This window comes from Pistacia vera, unplaced genomic scaffold, assembly GCF_008641045.1.
Source record: "Pistacia vera cultivar Batoury unplaced genomic scaffold, PisVer_v2 Contig211, whole genome shotgun sequence".
Lineage (NCBI taxonomy): Eukaryota > Viridiplantae > Streptophyta > Magnoliopsida > Sapindales > Anacardiaceae > Pistacia > Pistacia vera.
Genome location: NW_022196015.1, coordinates 1,233,563 through 1,250,220, shown reverse-complemented (window position 1 = coordinate 1,250,220; position 16,658 = coordinate 1,233,563). Strand labels below are relative to the sequence as shown.

The following is a 16,658-nucleotide window of genomic DNA, read 5'->3' as shown; positions in this document are numbered from 1 at the left end:
ATATTAAGAATGATATTTTTATTAAATAAAAATTATTTTGATGACTCTAGTTCTTTTTAGTATTAAATAACAATTAATCTATTTCTTTTATTGTAATAACTCTAATTCTTTTCAATATTTTGATGATCTTACTGGATCCAGAACTAATATACCGGAATACTAAATTGTTATTTGAGTTTATATTGTATTTTCTTTTAATTTTGATGTTTTTAAATTAGTGTTAATTTTTATTTTGAGTTATTGTAATTTAATATTTGCATTAAATAAAGTTCTATTTTTAGTATTTCATCATTTTTTAAATTATATCAGTATTATAAATAATAATTAAATTAAATTAAATACAAATACTCAAATTTGGTGTGATTTTTAGTGTAAAATTTAATACTCAAATTAACTTAACAAAATTAAAATAAAAAACAAAAAAAAAACAAAATTAAAAAAAAATATATATATATTTTATTCGCTACAGTGATGCGCCATTTTGGCGTGGGTTGGAGCACCAACCCACGCCAATTTGGTGTTTTTTACGCCATTTTGGCGTGGGTTGGAGATGCCCTCAGGAGGTCAAAAGCAAAGGATAGCACTAGCAAGAGCCATCTTGAAGAATCCAGCTATATTGCTTTTGGATGAGGCAACAAGTGCACTGGACATTAATTCTGAAAGTCTTGTTCAAGATGCTCTGGAGAAGACTATGCTCGGCAGGACATGCCTGGTTGTGGCTCACAGACTATCCACCGTTCAAAAATCAGATAAAATAACAGTAATTGAAAATGGGAGGATCATTGAAGAGGGATCTCACAATGAGCTACTTGCTCGGGGAGAAAAGGGTGCATACTTCTCACTTTTGAAATGCCAACAACTTGCCACCATGAGATTGTGTATCAAAAGACATGGCCAAAGCTCATTCTGCCTATATAAGAAACACAAAGCTTTGATTAGCTTTTAGTTTACAGTTTGCATCTGCTCCAGTTTTGTTTTGGTTTTTTTTATTATTCTTCTTTTGTTTAGTTATTGATTGATCATGTTCCTTTTAGTTTACTGTTTAGTTAATTTCATGGAATGGTATAAGTTCAGTATAATGAAATCATGCCAGAAGAACCATATGGATGCTTTATATCTTCTCCCATATTCTTATTGTTTTCTTCTGTTTGTCAATTTCTATCCAAAACATTCAGATTAGGCATACTGCATGTTCATAGGAAAACAAACAAAAATAATATTCTATCAGAGAATCACAATTTGTTGTTTTCTCATTAGAGTTTTCAGTTTTCTAATAAATTTTTTAAAAGCTAATGACGAGGACCTTCACAGAAATCACCCCTCATTAGTGTCAAGGCCTTAAGATGAAAGCAGGATACAAGTAGAATTTTCATTTCTAATAGAGTAAGAAAAGAAGACAAGATTTACTTATTATTATGCTAAATCCCATTCATCTTCTCCAAGGTATAACTTAATTACAGTAAGAATCGCCTAAATTGAAAAATAAGGAGAAACCTCTTTCATCGTTAAGATTTCTAAACAATTTTATGAAACTTTCTTACAAATCTCAAGTACAAGGCTGAGAATTCAAATAATCAGTCACACTTTCCCATTATTATGCGTACAACTCAAATGAATTTAGAGCTTGGTGTCCCACACTAAACTTTCTAAAAGAATCAGAATCACCAGAAAGGAATTTACTTCTTGTAGAAAGCCATAATTAATACCTTAATGGCAAGAAGCACAAGCCCATTTCTTCTCAAAATAATGATAACACTGACAACGCCACAAAAAGGATATGCACAATAATCATGAGAGTTATGGCATAAATCAAAATACCTGGAGTCAGTTATCTTGCTGGCTATGTTTGCCATAGAACTTGTTCATCAATCTTGCTCAGCTTCTCATCATCAAGACGTTTCCATGTCTTGATCCTTTGCACTCCCATCCAGGAATTCTCACCCTTCCCAAGTTCTGCTAATATAACTCTTGCTCTTCTGGGCCATCCAGCCCTTCCATACCCATGGTATCCAAAGCCTCCACCATAACATAACCAAATACCATCAACATTCCCACAGAAGTCATTGTTGTGGTCATGGCCTATGAAGACAGCCTTCACATCTCCCATGGATACAAAAGTTTTTAGCGCTCCTGCATTTACTATTGAACAAGCCACAGCCTCCTGAAATTGGCCTATTATCTTTTGATAGTACAGCTGTCGAACTTCCGGGATTGGAATATGGAAAAAAGCCAAAGCTGGGGGCCGACCTCCTGGCAAGTGATTGGGATCCTGATTTTGGCCCTGTTAGCGTGTGACCTGCAACAAGTTAATAAAATCTAAATCTACAAAACCTCCCTTGCGGGAACTGGAAAACATGGTTAAGTATTTAAGGGAGCATATTTCAACGAGAATAACTTGAATGCAGGCCTATTTAATTATGCTTTTGCTGAACAAGCATGTGAACAAATATGCAAAAGTGATCAAATTATCCTGATGAGCTTTAGGCAATTTTTTCAGAAAATATTCTATACTTATCAAAACACTTGTGGTAAGTGAAATTGAGAAAATGCAACATAAGGCAGTACTAATGTTTAGTAGCTTAAAGCGTGTCTTAATTAGAACAGCTAAATTCAGTTTTCCATACCTGCAATCCCTCAGAAACTCTATGAAGCCAACGAAGTTGAGATTCCTTAATCCAACCATAAGTTCGAACTCCTTGAACAATTTCTCTGTCCCCACTGTCGAGGAAAAAAAGATTGAGAAGGCTGCTGTTTGCCAAATGGGAACCTAGAGGACCGTATACATTCAAGTCATAATTCCCAAAGCCATCAATATTTTCTGTCATGCTTACTTTGGCATGGTTAGTTTGAGCTACTGAATAATCCATAAGGGAGATAAAGTACATCAATTCTTCACGGTTCATTGTAGATTCTTGGTCATGGTTTCCTAAAACTGCTGCCCATGGAAGGCCAGATTCCATAGCAGGACCAAAGGCTTTGATCAGGGATTCAGCAGCATCAGTTGTGCTTGTTCCAAATATGTTATCACCTACACAATTATAATGAATCCAAATTAGTATTTTTAGATAAGATTCAAATAGAGAGAGAACATTTTTTTGTTTGAATTCCAATTTTATGTTTATTTCCTTATGATATTGTTTAATATTTGAATAGATTAAATAATAGTTCAGCCAATTTAAAGCTTTAATACTTAAAAAAAAAATTAGTTTACCCCATAGTTAGCCACTTATCTCGCTAAATTATAAAACAAACGATAGTTATGAGAAAATATAATAAAATTCAATGAACGATAGTTTTACCAACATAAACAATAGTATGTGCTCTAATCCGTTGATTAGTTACACAGTTAAATAAAACAATCTTACTTAAAGACACCTAAACATTCTATCAATAAAATATCCAAAACCAACAGAAAAAAAAAAAAAAAAAGCTAAAAATGCATGTTCTACCATTATTTTGCCTCTTTTTTATTTTTTGTTAAAAACCAAACCAAATGGTTAATGTGGTTTCAAACTCAAGCAATGTTTTCAACTTCGATATTAATGTTATTTACAGTAAATTGTTTTATAAATATGTACTTTATCATAAGTACAGAGACTTGTAAAAATTCCAAACATGAATAGAAAAGTTTTTATGTCAATCAATAAAAAGATTACGACATTATTTTTTTACTTTTTTTATTTTACTTTGAATGTAATAAGCAATACCACTTGGTTTTTATTTAAATATTGTTTAATATAATTGATTTTCAGTGAAATTATTAAATTATCTCTGCTAATAGTGAAACTTTTATACAAGAGAATGCTAAACTATGTTAACAGAATTTAACTATTTGACTGATATATGAAAATCCATATACAGTTGATACAATAAAATAAATAAATTTAAAAACCAAAAACTAATAGGTCAATACATCATTGCCATTCTACAATATTAATCTACTATATAGATTCCAAATTGTTCTGTCATGTTTATCTTTCTAGTGGTAATCATCATTTGCTAATTTTTATATAATTCTTATGCTCAATCTGTAAAAATTGTTTCATATTTGCCTTCCACAGGCCTAGTTTGAATCCTGAATCAGTCATTCCTAGTTTACTTGCTAATAAAATTTTGAATTATAGTCATTCTTATCTGATTTCAAACAAGATCATCAAGAAAAACCTGTTCCTCTCTAACTGATTCTATCAATCACTCAAAATGCTCAAAGACACTAAACAGATTAAATAATGATTAGTCAAATGGTGAGAGATTTTACTTGCAGATAAAATTTTGAAGTTAAATGAGTTTTAATAGTTCAGATTTCAAGCTTTTATAAGCATAGGTAGTTCATGTATAATATCATGGATTCATATCTTACTGATGAATGCTATTACAGTTTTTCTCGGCATAAATTCATCAGCACTAACTCATAAGCATAAAATCTAGCTATAATCTCACAATTGATTCAAATTCAACTAATCTAATAGCAACTGCAGCTGACACATTTCCTTATTCTAATAAATACATAAATGGATAAAGAATCAGTACCAGTAAAGGCGATGAAATTCGGCTTCTCATCTTCAATCATCCTCCTAAGAAAGCGAGTGGTGTTGAGATCAGAACAGAACTCGAACTCACAGCTCATCACATCTCTGCACCGAGTTATCATCCCCATTCCATAATGCATATCAGCGACCTTAAAAACCAACATACCCACATGAAAATCATCAAAAAAAAAAAAAAAAACAAAACAAAAAAAGCTACCAGCTTAATTAATTAAACCAACCTGGAGGATTTTGAAAGCACCATCGTGACGAAACCGAAGAGGGAGATCTGGGTTTTTCTTGAGGCGAACTTTGTGATTGTCATGGGTTATTAGTAATTGTTGTGAAATTTGGTTGTGAAGTAAATGGAGAAAAGCAAAAATTGAAGTGAGGTAGAATAGGGATAGTTTTAAAATTGCAGCCATCGATTATATCAGACATACGGCCAAGAAATTTGGGCTCGACTTTTCTAACTTGATCTTGATAGAAATGGAGAAAATTTAGCTGCCCGGTCATCCCAAACTTCCATTTAAGAAAATGGTCTTGAAACTGTTTTTAATTTAGAGAAGATAACGTGGCATAGTTAGGATTAACTAAACACGTAAAATGGGTTAAAATAAAAAGATTAAAACATACATGGGTCGAATCAAAAATAATAAAAGTTTTTAAAATTTGAAATTTCTCAAAACAAGCCCCACTAACTATTCATCTTGCTTAATCGAAATTTATTAGGGCAAAAAGCAATTTCTTGAACCAAAGGGAGACAGTGCGATTTCCTATCGAACCCGCAAATTTCTACACCATATTTAATCGTAAACTCAATTTCTTGAACCCTAAACGGAATATAGTTGCGATTTTCGGCGATGAGTAATGATTTTCGATCGATTTCTTGAACCCCAAAATCGATTTCTTGAACCCCAAAATCGATTTCTTGAACCCTAAACTAAATCTGCGCGATTTCCGGCGATACAGCCCACATTTCTGATCGAAACTACAAATTTTGACATCAAATTCAATCCAAAACCATGGCTGACACTCACAATGACAAGGAAAACACAACGCCACTTCGAATCCTAGATTCCGGTGGTGCAAGCAGTTCAATGGCTGCTCCGGTGGATCATTCGATTAGTGAAGGTGGTCCAAAGGTAGAGGAGACGTCGGCGGCACAAGAACAGAGGGAAGAATCGGCAAACGGTTCTGAAGACGAGGAGTCAGGCGAGAATTCAGGCCAGGAGGAGGATTCCGGCGAGAATTCAGGGCAGGAGGAGGAGTCCGGTGAGAATTCCGGCCAGGAGGAGTCTTCTGAGGATTCAGGCGACGAGGAGGAGGCTGGCGAGAACGAGGAGGCCGTCGAAGAAAGGGTACGTTCTGAACTGTCAGTTAAGCGATCATTTGTATCGCTTAAGCGATTAACCTCTTTTACTCATGGTCGCATCATCTGCCCAGATCTAAGATCGCTTAAGCGATCCTTTATATCGCTTAAGCGATTGATNTTTTCAAAGACGCTCCTCAAGTTCTCAACACCATTTGAAGATTGGATTACAGAGGGTTAAGCAGAAGGGTTTTTTGCTTGGTTGTTTTGTCTCATTGGTAAAGCGTTTGTTTTTTGTTTTTCCTTTAATGATCCTAACCTGGGGAGGTGTCCTATGGTAGGTGGGATTTTTGGTGTTCTCTTTTCTTTCTTCTTGGTGTTTATCTCCCTTTGTGGTTTTTGATAAACCCCTAGAGCGGATGGCTGTTTGTAGGCTTGTTTCTTTTGTTTCCTTTTTTCGGGGCATGTCCCAAAATAGGCTGGTCTCCTTTTATTAGGCCTTTATACATTGTTCTTGTTTCTTTAATATGATTACTTACTTAACAAAAAAAAAAAAAAAATTACTCCTTAATAGACATCCATCAGATCATAGAGTATCTTGGGATAGCCTTTGAGAACCACACCAAGTCACGCCACTCAACTTTTGCTCTTCTTCCTCTAATAGCCAACCAAGCCGATGTGGTGGAGAAATCCCCCGAAGGTGAGGGTATCCAAAAAGTCTTGTCGTCAACATTGGATGACAGAGGGTTACGCAGAAGGGTTTTTGCTTGGTTTTTTTTGTCTCATTGGTAAAGAGTTAACTTAGAGGTTGGCAAGTGGTAACCTGAGCCAAGATTTTATCCAAGAGAGGTTGGCAATCCCCAAAAGTTAACTTAGAGGTAATAAGGGGTACACCTATGTATTTTATGGGTAGAGCAGCCTCGGAAAAATCTATCAAACTTAAGAGTTCCATCTTCTCATTGTCATTCACACCAGAAAGGAAGATATTGCTCTTATCGGGATATCTTCCTCTCTGGCGTGAATGACAATGAGAAGAAGTGAATGTTGAACAACCTATTTGCTTTCAAGACCCCCACAAACCTGATCATGTGCTCAGATTGAAGACAGCACTTTATGGTTTGAAATAAGCCCCACGAGTCTTGTATGAAAGGTTGACAACGTTCCTTCTTGAGCATAACTATGAAAGAGGTAATGCCTACTAAACTCTTTTTATCAAGCGTGTTAACAATGAGATCATGTGTGCACAGATTTACGTTAACGATATTGTGTTTGGTTCTACATCTCATTCACCTGCCTTTGAATTCATTAGCTTCATGAATAATGAGTTTGAGATAAGTATGGTACGGGAATTGAATATGTTTCTTGGTCTTCAAATTAAACGAATGAATGATGGCATGTTTGTTTCCCAATCAAAGTATGCTAGAAACATGTTTGTTTCCCAAGAACAGTGTTTACAGAAAGAGAAGTGATTTTTAGACCCTATAATTTATTCATTAACCCACAAGTAAAGGGTGGAATTGTAATAAAGATACTAAACAGAATAAAAGAGTTGAATCTCCCACTTTATTGAAAACTTCTGCAATCTCTCTCTTTTTCAAAACTATCAGCCAATATTTTAACTAGCCTCATACCCTGGGACGCACAGAATCAATCAAAACTAAGAGATGTTTAAAATTTCTTCTTCTTTTTTGTTTTTTTTTTTTTTGATAAGTAAGTAATCATATTAAAAAAAAAAAAAAAAAACAGAAGAATGTACAAAGGCCTAATAAAAGGCGACTAGCCTATTTTGGGACATGCCCCAAAAATAGGAAACAAAAGAAACAAGCCTACAAACAGCCATCCGCTCTAGGGGTTTATCTAAAACCACAAAGGGAGATAAACACCAAGAAGAAAGCAAAGGGAACACCAAAAATCCCACCTACCATAGGACAACTCCCTAGGTTAGGATCATTAAAAGAAAAACACGAAATCAAACTCTTTACCAATGAGACAAAACAACCAAGCAAAAATCCTTCTGCGTAACCCTCTGTAATCCAATGTTGATAGCATCGATTATGGTGAAAGAATCCTTATGTTCACCCTTAAAACTTCCCGAATTTCGTTCCCTCCAAATCCAATAAACCGTAGCCCCTAACCAAAGCCTACCCAAAGTGAATTTTAGACTCTTACCTGAATTTTCTTCTTCTAAATTTAATAACCCTGAATTTTCTTTTCTTCTTCAAAACTCTCCACTGCTCCAAAGTTTCCTTCTTTTTCCCCTTCAAGCCCTCCTCTTTTCTCTAAATCCCCTCCATGTTTTCACCCAATTTCTCACTCTCCAAAAAAGGCTCTGACCTTGGTTTTGTCTAAGCCATTTGAAGCAGAGGAAGAGTCGTCGTCTGCAATAGACTTTTTCTGTCCATCTCTGCTCTTCGTGTTGGTTTTATTTCTCTTTGACACTTTGTGGGCGTCTTGACAAGTCTTAACCAGTGTCTATTTTGTGTTTTCTCCAATTCATTTTGCCAAAAAATTTGGTAATAAGAGATTACCAAATTGATTTAATTTAACAAGAAAGCTTAATGATAGCATAAATGGTATTATAAGACGTTACTATGTCAATAAAGCCTTCTATCATATATTTATTGCATACACCTTTCTGGGATTTAGTGAGGGTCTCTTAGTTATGTATCATCGACTTGCTAGAAAGAGTCGGACAACAATTGTGTTATTACATATTTTGTAAAATCCCTTTATAGTAATAACAAAACTTGTCGTTAAGTTTTTGCTGTTAAAATCCATTATGTTATAAACTTTAGTGGTCAACTATTCTACATTAATTCAAAGCTCAACAATGAAATCACCCAAATCTGTCCTAGAGTAATTAGGAAATCAAAGACCGGCAATGAATCAGCAACAAGTTGAAGGATACGTTTGAGAAATTCATGACCGAGTCGAGAGCGAACTTCAGAAATCAATAGGCATCTATTCAGAACTTGGGAGTTCAAATGGGTCAAATTTCTGAAAAGTTAACGGAAAAAGCTCAAGGTTATTTGCCAAGTACTACTGTGACAAACCCAAGAGAGCAAGCAAATGCAAGTTTGCTAAGGAGTGGAACAAGGTTGGAAGAAATTGAACCAAAAAGGAAAGAGGAGAAAATTTCAGAAAAGATAGAAGAATCTTAAGAAGAAGTAGATGAAGAGATCATTGTTGAGGAGAAAGTTGTGGAACTGCGAAAAAATGATCCAAAGAAAGAGAATTTGCCAAGGACAAAAGAGGAAAAGCTACCTTTTCCTGAGATTCCACAGAACCTTGCACATCACACACTTCTAGTGTCGTTTCCTCAGAGACTCATAAAACCAATCAGGATAAGCAATTCTTTAAATTCCTTGATGTATTTAAAAAGTTACATAACATTCCTTTTGTAGATGCATTGCAGCAAATATCGAGTTATGCCAAATTCCTGAAAGAGATTCTTTCAAACAAGAGGAAGTTGGAAGAGGATGAAACAATGATGCTCACAAAGGAATGCAACATCATACTTCAGAAGGAGCTACCACCAAAGCTTAAAGATCCAGAGAATTTTACTATTTCTTGTATTATAAGAGATGTGTAATTTAATAGGGTTCTTTGTGACTTAGGTGCTAACATTAACTTAATGCCTCTTTCTGTTTTCAGGAAATTAGGGATCAGAAGAGTCAAACCAACCATGGTTTCTGTTCAACTTGCAGATTGACTGATTAAGCATCCATGAGGCATTGTTGAAGATGTGTTATTTTGGGAAGACCTTTCCTTGCAACTAGGAGAACATTGATTGATGTGCAACTAGGAAAGATGGTTTTGAGGGTCCAAGATAAAACAGTAACCTTCAATGTGTTTGAGGCAACGAAGTTTCTGTTTGAAACTGATTCATGGTTTGGAATTGATGCTGCGGATAGACTAGTTGTTGATTCATTCAGAGAGAACAATCCTCCACTACCTCTTGAAGCATGTATCACTCAATCCATGACTATTAATCCAAATGAATCAGAGAAGGAAGAATGTGCAAGGCTTTTAGAAGCATTACAACCAATGAATTCCATTCAAACTTCAAAATTTGAAGACTTGGATGTGAGTGAAAAGAAAGAGAAGGATGGGTTAGAAAAGTTTCCTAAGCTTGAGCTCAAACAATTGCCTTCTCATCTGAAGTATGTTTACCTTGGACCAACTCTTTTCCGATCATTATCAATGCCAATTTGAGTAAGGAAGAGGAAAAGAGGTTGATTCGGGTGTTAATAGAACACAAATCTGCTATTGGATGGACCATCTTAGATATAAAGAGTATTAATCGCTCATTTTGTATGCCTAAGATTCTAGTGGGAGAGGATTTCAAGCCAAAAGTGAAACCACAACGAAGATTGAATCCTACTATGAAGGATGTGCTAAGAAATGAAGTGGTAAAACTTTTGGATGTCGGAATCATTTATCCCATATAAGATAGTCCATGGGTTAGTCCAGTGCAAGTGGTTCCCAAGAAGAGTGGTATCACAGTGATGAAGAATGAAAGCAATGAATTGATACCGACAAGGACAATTACTGGATGGAAGGTATGCATAGATTACCGAAAGTTGAATGAGGCAACAAGGAAGGATCATTCCCCATTGCCTTTCATTGATCAGATGTTAGAGAGATTGGTAGGACATGCTTATTACTGCTTTTTATACGGTTATTCAAGCTATAAACAGATTTCAATCACTCTTAAAGATCAAGACAAGACGACATTCACGTGTCCCTATGACAAATTTGCTTATAGGAGGATGCTATTTGAGTTGTGTAATCCATGACCACCTTTCAGCGTTGTATGATGTCGATTTTTAGTGACATGGTGCAATGGTTTATAGAAATTTTTTTTTTTTGTTCAGTAAGTAATCATTTTAAAGAAACAAGAACAATGTACAAAGGCCTAATAAAAGGCGACCAGCCTATTTTGGGACATGCCCCGAAAATAGGAAACAAAAGAAACAAGCCTACAAACAGCCATCCGCTCTAGGGGTTTATCAAAAACCACAAAGGGAGATAAACACCAAGAAGAAAGAAAAGAGAACACCAAAAATCCCACCTACCATAGGACACTCCCCCAGGTTAGGATCATTAAAGGAAAAACAAAAAACAAACGTTTACCAATGAGACAAAACAACCAAGCAAAAACCCCTTCTGCTACCCCTGTAATCCAATCTTCAAATGGTGTTGAGAACTTGAGGAACGTCTTTGAAATAGATCTAGAGAGGCCCAATCATTCGCCAACTTCCTATTGCTATAGGTGCAGTGACATTCCTAAGGTCCAAGCTTTACTCTACAACACTTTTGATAGCATCAGTTATGGTGAAAGAATCCTTATGGTCACCCTAAAACTTCGCGAATTTCGTTCCCTCCAAATCCAATAACCGTAGCCCCTAAACAAAGCCTACCCAAAGTGAATTTTAGACCTACCTTTCCATCCTTGCCAAATGGGGGATTAATCATGCCAGGGTCTAACCACATAACCAAGGGCAACAAGCCTAAGGATCTTGCTCCAAAGACTAGAAAAAGGGCATGCAAAAATAAGTGGTCAAGAGATCCATGGATGATACAAAAGCAACAATGAGCATTAGTAGTAGCCCCATACCTCATCAACCTGTCCTTTGTAGGTAATCTCTCCTTTATAGCCATCCATAGATCATAGAGTATCTTGGAATAGCCTTTGAGAACCACACCAAGCCAAACCTCAACTTTGCTCTCCTTCCTCTAATTGCTCCCAAGCCGATTTGGTAGAGAAATCCCCCGAAGGTGGGGTATCCAACAAATCTTGTCATCAACATTAGAAGGAGTGAAATTCACAGAATTCCTCATGTTAATAAGAGCCCAAGAATTGGCAGTTGGCACTTCCAGTTGCATCCATCCACACGAACTCACTTTAGCATTTACCAATCCCCGCATCATAAATAATCCTTTCCCCATAGGTGCAAACAAAGGGGGCCGTTCGGGTGCCAGTTATCAAACCAAAGAGAGGTGGTGTTACCATTGCCAATGTTATATTTGATATTCTTTCTAGCCTTTCCCTATTTTTGAGGATATGTCTCCATGAACATGTACATTTTGGGGAATGCATATGTCCCAAATGCTTCTATTTCTCAAAAGATAAATTCGGACCCAAGAGACCCATAAAGTATGGTTTCTGTGATTGCACAGGTTCCAAAAGTCTTAAAGAAGCTGCGAGGTTCCATTCCTTAGATTTCATAAACCAAGCCCACCCACCTTTTGGGTACACATCCTCCTCCCAAGCTATTCTAGCTTTGGGTCTATTCATTCAACTCCGGACCAAAGAAAAGCTCTCAAAACTAGCATCAATTTCCTTATGAATTTTGGAAGGAAGGGTAAAGAGGGACGACCAATAAATTTGCACACTCCAAAGATGGATTAATCAAAATAATCCTCCGCATAGGATAGAAACCTACTTCTCCAAGAGGCAACCCTAGCCAAGATTTTATCCAAGAGAGGTCGACAACTTCCAAGGTAAGCTTAGAGGTAATAAGGGGTACACCTAAGTATTTGATGGGAAAACTACCCTCGGCAAATCCTATCAAACTAAAAGCTCATCTTTTCATTGTCACCCACACCAGAAAGGAAGATATTCTCTTATCAGGATTTGCACTCACTTGACCAACTTTCAAAAGTAACTAAAGCATTCTTAAGGAGAGACAGAGAAGTACCTTCGGCTTTACAAAAAAGATGAGATCATCGCGAAACAAAGATGAGTCAGCCCCATTTTCTTGCATCTCCAATGAAAACTAAAGTTCGGATTAGCCGCCACTCTATTCAAGAGCCGAGAGAGAACCTCCATAGCAATAACAAACAAGTAAGGGGATAAGGGATCCCCTTGTCTCAGCCCTCTGAGCTCCCAAAGAAACCCACCAATCCCCATTGATAACCACCGAGAATCTAGGAGTAGTGATGCATTTGGATATCCAATTGACAAGAACACTAGGGAAACCAAAATTCTTAAGGACTTGAAGGAACTCCAATTAACCGAGTCAAAGCCTTTAAATAACTTTCAAGGCACACCTTTTTTCTTGGCGTAGCTCGATTATAGTTGTGCACCAGCTTGGCATAACAGGATATTATCTCCTATTCTCCTATCACCAACAAAGGCTGCTTGTGCCGGGTCAATGAAGAGAGGTAAAGCACTCTTAATTCTATTTGCAATGATCTTGGTGATACATTTATAATATGTGCAGCAGAAAATGGGCCGATAGTCCTTACACAAAGAAGCATTATCACACTTGGGAATAAGAGCAATTGAAGTACAATTTACCTCCCTGAGAAGCTTACCCTCTTGGAAGAAGTCTTTAACAGCCATAATCACATCTTTTCCACCACATCCCATGCTTTCTTGAAGAAATATGCACCAAAACCATCTGGTCAAGGAGCTTTGTTGTTGCCCAACGAAAACAGAGTGTTCTTGATTTCCTCATCCGTCACTTCGGCAATCATCCCATTTAGCCATATCACTAGTGATGCAAGGTTCAATAATTCCTCTAAACTGGAAGTTCTCACACACCTCGGCTCTTCAAAAACTCTTTTGAAGTGGTGACAATTTCCTCCTAATGCGAAAAGGGTCTTCAATAACCATGCCGTTATCACACTTAAGCTTGGTGATTCTATCTATTCTTTCTGCCATTCACACACTTGAAGAAATAGCTTGTGTTCTGGTCACCCTCTCTAAGCCATTGCACTCTAGATTTTTGCCTAGCTAAGACTCCTCAGCTGACTTAAAGAATTAAAATTAAAAGCTTTGGCTTTCTCCTCAAGAATAAGGTTCTCTTCAAGGGATTAGAAGCAAGATCAGCTGGACCCTTAGAAGGTTTTCTCTAGCTTCAATAACTCTTGCCGAGATAATCCCAAACTCCCTCTTGTTAAACGCTTTTAATGTTGCTTTGACTCTCTTCAGTTTAGTAACCAATGATACATAGGGGTACCCCTAACTTCTTCTTCCCAAGCCTTCCTAACCATGCTAACGAAACTTTCATGGTGAGCCCAAAAGTTGAAGAACCGAATGGGATTTTCCTAAATGAAGACATAACCCCACTTTCAACAATACAAGGAGATGATCCGAGATGCTTGGGGGAAGGAAATTGGCTATGGAGTTCCAAACACACTGCCCAGTTTTCATCAAAAGAGCTCGATCAATCTAGTGGGATCCTATGTTCCCCTTCTCTCATATACTCCAAGTGAAAAAGTTACCCAAAACGAAGGTCCTCAAGCCTAGTCTCATACACATATTATACAAGTCCGAAAAGTAATTTCTCCACCTATAAGAACCCCTCATTTCTCATGCCCAAATCTCATCGCATTAAAATCACCCATAACCACCCATGGTATTTCCTCAAAACTTGAGCTTACCATTAAGTCTCCCATAATTCTTTCCTTTCCAGCGGACCATTAGAGCCATAGACAAATGAGAAACCAAGGAGTAATTAGACTCCAAAAAACAACCTACCATGGATGGCTTGATCGTGATTGAATGATTTCAAACCTCACCAAAATAGGGTTCCAAGCAACCCAAATTCTACCATTAGGGGAGCACACATAGTATGGATTACATCCCATCCCCAAAAGTCAAGGACTTAGTAACCTCAAAATTGGTTAACACTCTAGTTTTAGAAATCATGGATGATTCCTTTTTTTTTTTTTTTTTTTTTTGTTAAGGTGACTCTCTTTTTTGGGTTCTTCACTTGACAATGAGACAAAACAACCAAGCAAAAACCCTCTGCGTAACCCTCTGTAATCCAATCTTCAAACGGTTTTGAGAACTTGAGGAACGTCTTTGAAAATAGAATAGGGGAGGCCCCAATCAATCGCCAACTTCCTATTGCTGTAGGATGCTATGACATTCCTAAGGTCCATGCTTTATCTCTACAACACTTTTGATAGCATCGATTATGGTGAAAGAATCTTATGGTCACCCCTAAAACTCGTGAATTTCGTTCCCTCCAAATCCAATAAACAAAGCCTACCCAAAGTGAATTTTAGACTCTTACCTTTCCATATCCTTGCCAAATGCGGGACGTAATCATGCCAGGGTCTAACCACATAACCAAGGTCAACAAGACTAAGGGTCTGTTTGGGAGTTTTTTTTTTCACTGGTTTTGGAGGGTTTTTATAGACTGGTTTTGAGGTGTTTAAAAACATCCTTCTGCAGATTTTTAATAGGCTGGCTTGAGGGGTTTAAAAAACCCCCAAAACCAGTGTAATGTATTTTTGAGAGGTTTTAAAACACCCCAAATTGGGGTGTTTTGATGGTTTAAAACTTTTATCCCAAAAAAACCCTTTCCACTCCCTTTTACAATTCTGTCGTGCTGTGAGATTCTCTCTAGCACACAAATCTGTCATTGTTGTTCACTTCTCTCTAGCACACAATTCTCTTGCCTCTCTCACTTTCAGCAGGAAGATAGGCTTTCTCTTTTCATGTTTTTATACATGGCAAAAGGGTAGACAAGCAAAAGGATCCAAAGGAGAATATGTTAACTACTGCACAAAAGAATGAATTATAATTCTTTCGAAAATTATATCATAGCTAAATATATTACTGGCTCACATGTTTACTTTGATATAGGAATTGAATTAATTATAAAGTTAATAAAAGCTGTTGTGTGAAAATTGAATTAAGCAAATGTTTTAAAGTTGAGCCAAAATGTAGGCATTATTTGTATTATCAAAGTTAATTAAGCAAAAGAGGTGTTTTAACTTTGGATATATATGAAAATTTATTATTTTAAAAAACTGTCAGAACCGCTGGAAAATAAACTCCTAAGCACAGGTTGGTGTTTTAAAAACCGCTACGGTGGTTACCCTCAAAACCGCTACGATGGTTTTCTCATAACCGCTACCTGAAACTCCAAGCAGACCCTAAGGATCTTGCTCCAAATAGACTTAGAAAAAGGGCATGCAAAAAATAAGTGGTCAAGAGATTCCATGGATGAGTTACAAAAGCAACAATTAGCATTAGTAGTAGCCCCATACCTCATCAACTGCCTTTGTAGGTAATCTCTCCTTATAGCCATCCATGAGATCATAGAGTATCTTGGAATAGCCTTTGAGAACCACACCAAGTCACACCACTCAACTTTTGCTCTCCTTCCTCTAATTGCCTCCCAAGCTGATTTGGTAGAGAAATCCCCCGAAGGTGAGGGTATCCAACAAATCTTGTCATCAACATTAGAAGGAGTGAAATTCACAGAATCCTCATGTTAATAAGAGCCCAAGAATTGGCAGTTGGCCACTTCAGTTGCATCCATCAATCACAGAACTACCTTAGCATTCTTAGCAATCCCCGCCATAATAAAATCCTTTCCCAAGGTGCAAACAAGGGGCCGTTCGGGTGCCCGTTATCAAACAAAGAGAGGTGATGTTACCATGTCAATGTTATATTTGATATTCTTTCTAGCCCTTTCCCTATTTTGAGGATATGTCTCCATGACCATGTACAATTTTGGGGAATGCAATGTCCCAAATGCTCTGATTTCTCAAAAGATAAATTCGGACCCAAGAGGCCCATAAAGTATGGTTTCTGTGATGCATAGGTTCCAAATATGTCTTAAAGAAGCTGCGAGGTTCCACTCCTTAGATTTCATAAACCCAAGCCCGCCCTGATTTTGGGTACACAAACTCCTCCCAAGCTATTCTAGCTTTGTGTCTATTCATATCAACCTGACCAAAGAAAAGCTCTCAAACTAGCATCAATTTCCTATGAATTTGGAAGGAAGAGTAAAGAGGGACGACCAATAAATTTGCACACTCCAAAGAATGGATTTAATCAAAATATCTCC

The 16,658-nt window shown here is 36.9% G+C and overlaps 1 protein-coding gene across 2 annotated transcripts; it reads right to left on the bottom strand.

Annotated features, from left to right (window-relative positions):
- Nucleotides 1-461: 461 nt before the first annotated feature.
- Nucleotides 462-5,064, bottom strand: LOC116129372 (probable inactive purple acid phosphatase 28). 2 transcript variants are annotated; one of them, XM_031415117.1, is made up of 5 exons: nt 4,769-5,064; nt 4,531-4,678; nt 2,625-3,028; nt 1,819-2,281; nt 462-910 (listed from the first exon to the last, which is right to left on the bottom strand). In XM_031415117.1, the coding sequence occupies exons 1-4, from the start codon at nt 4,949-4,951 to the stop codon at nt 1,841-1,843; spliced, it is 1,176 nt and encodes a 391-aa protein (XP_031270977.1). In that variant the 5' UTR covers nt 4,952-5,064; the 3' UTR covers nt 462-910; nt 1,819-1,840. The 2 variants fall into 2 exon arrangements, with proteins under 2 accessions (XP_031270977.1, XP_031270978.1); XM_031415118.1 differs by lacking the exon at nt 462-910 and having other exon boundaries at nt 1,472-2,281.
- Nucleotides 5,065-16,658: the final 11,594 nt, after the last annotated feature.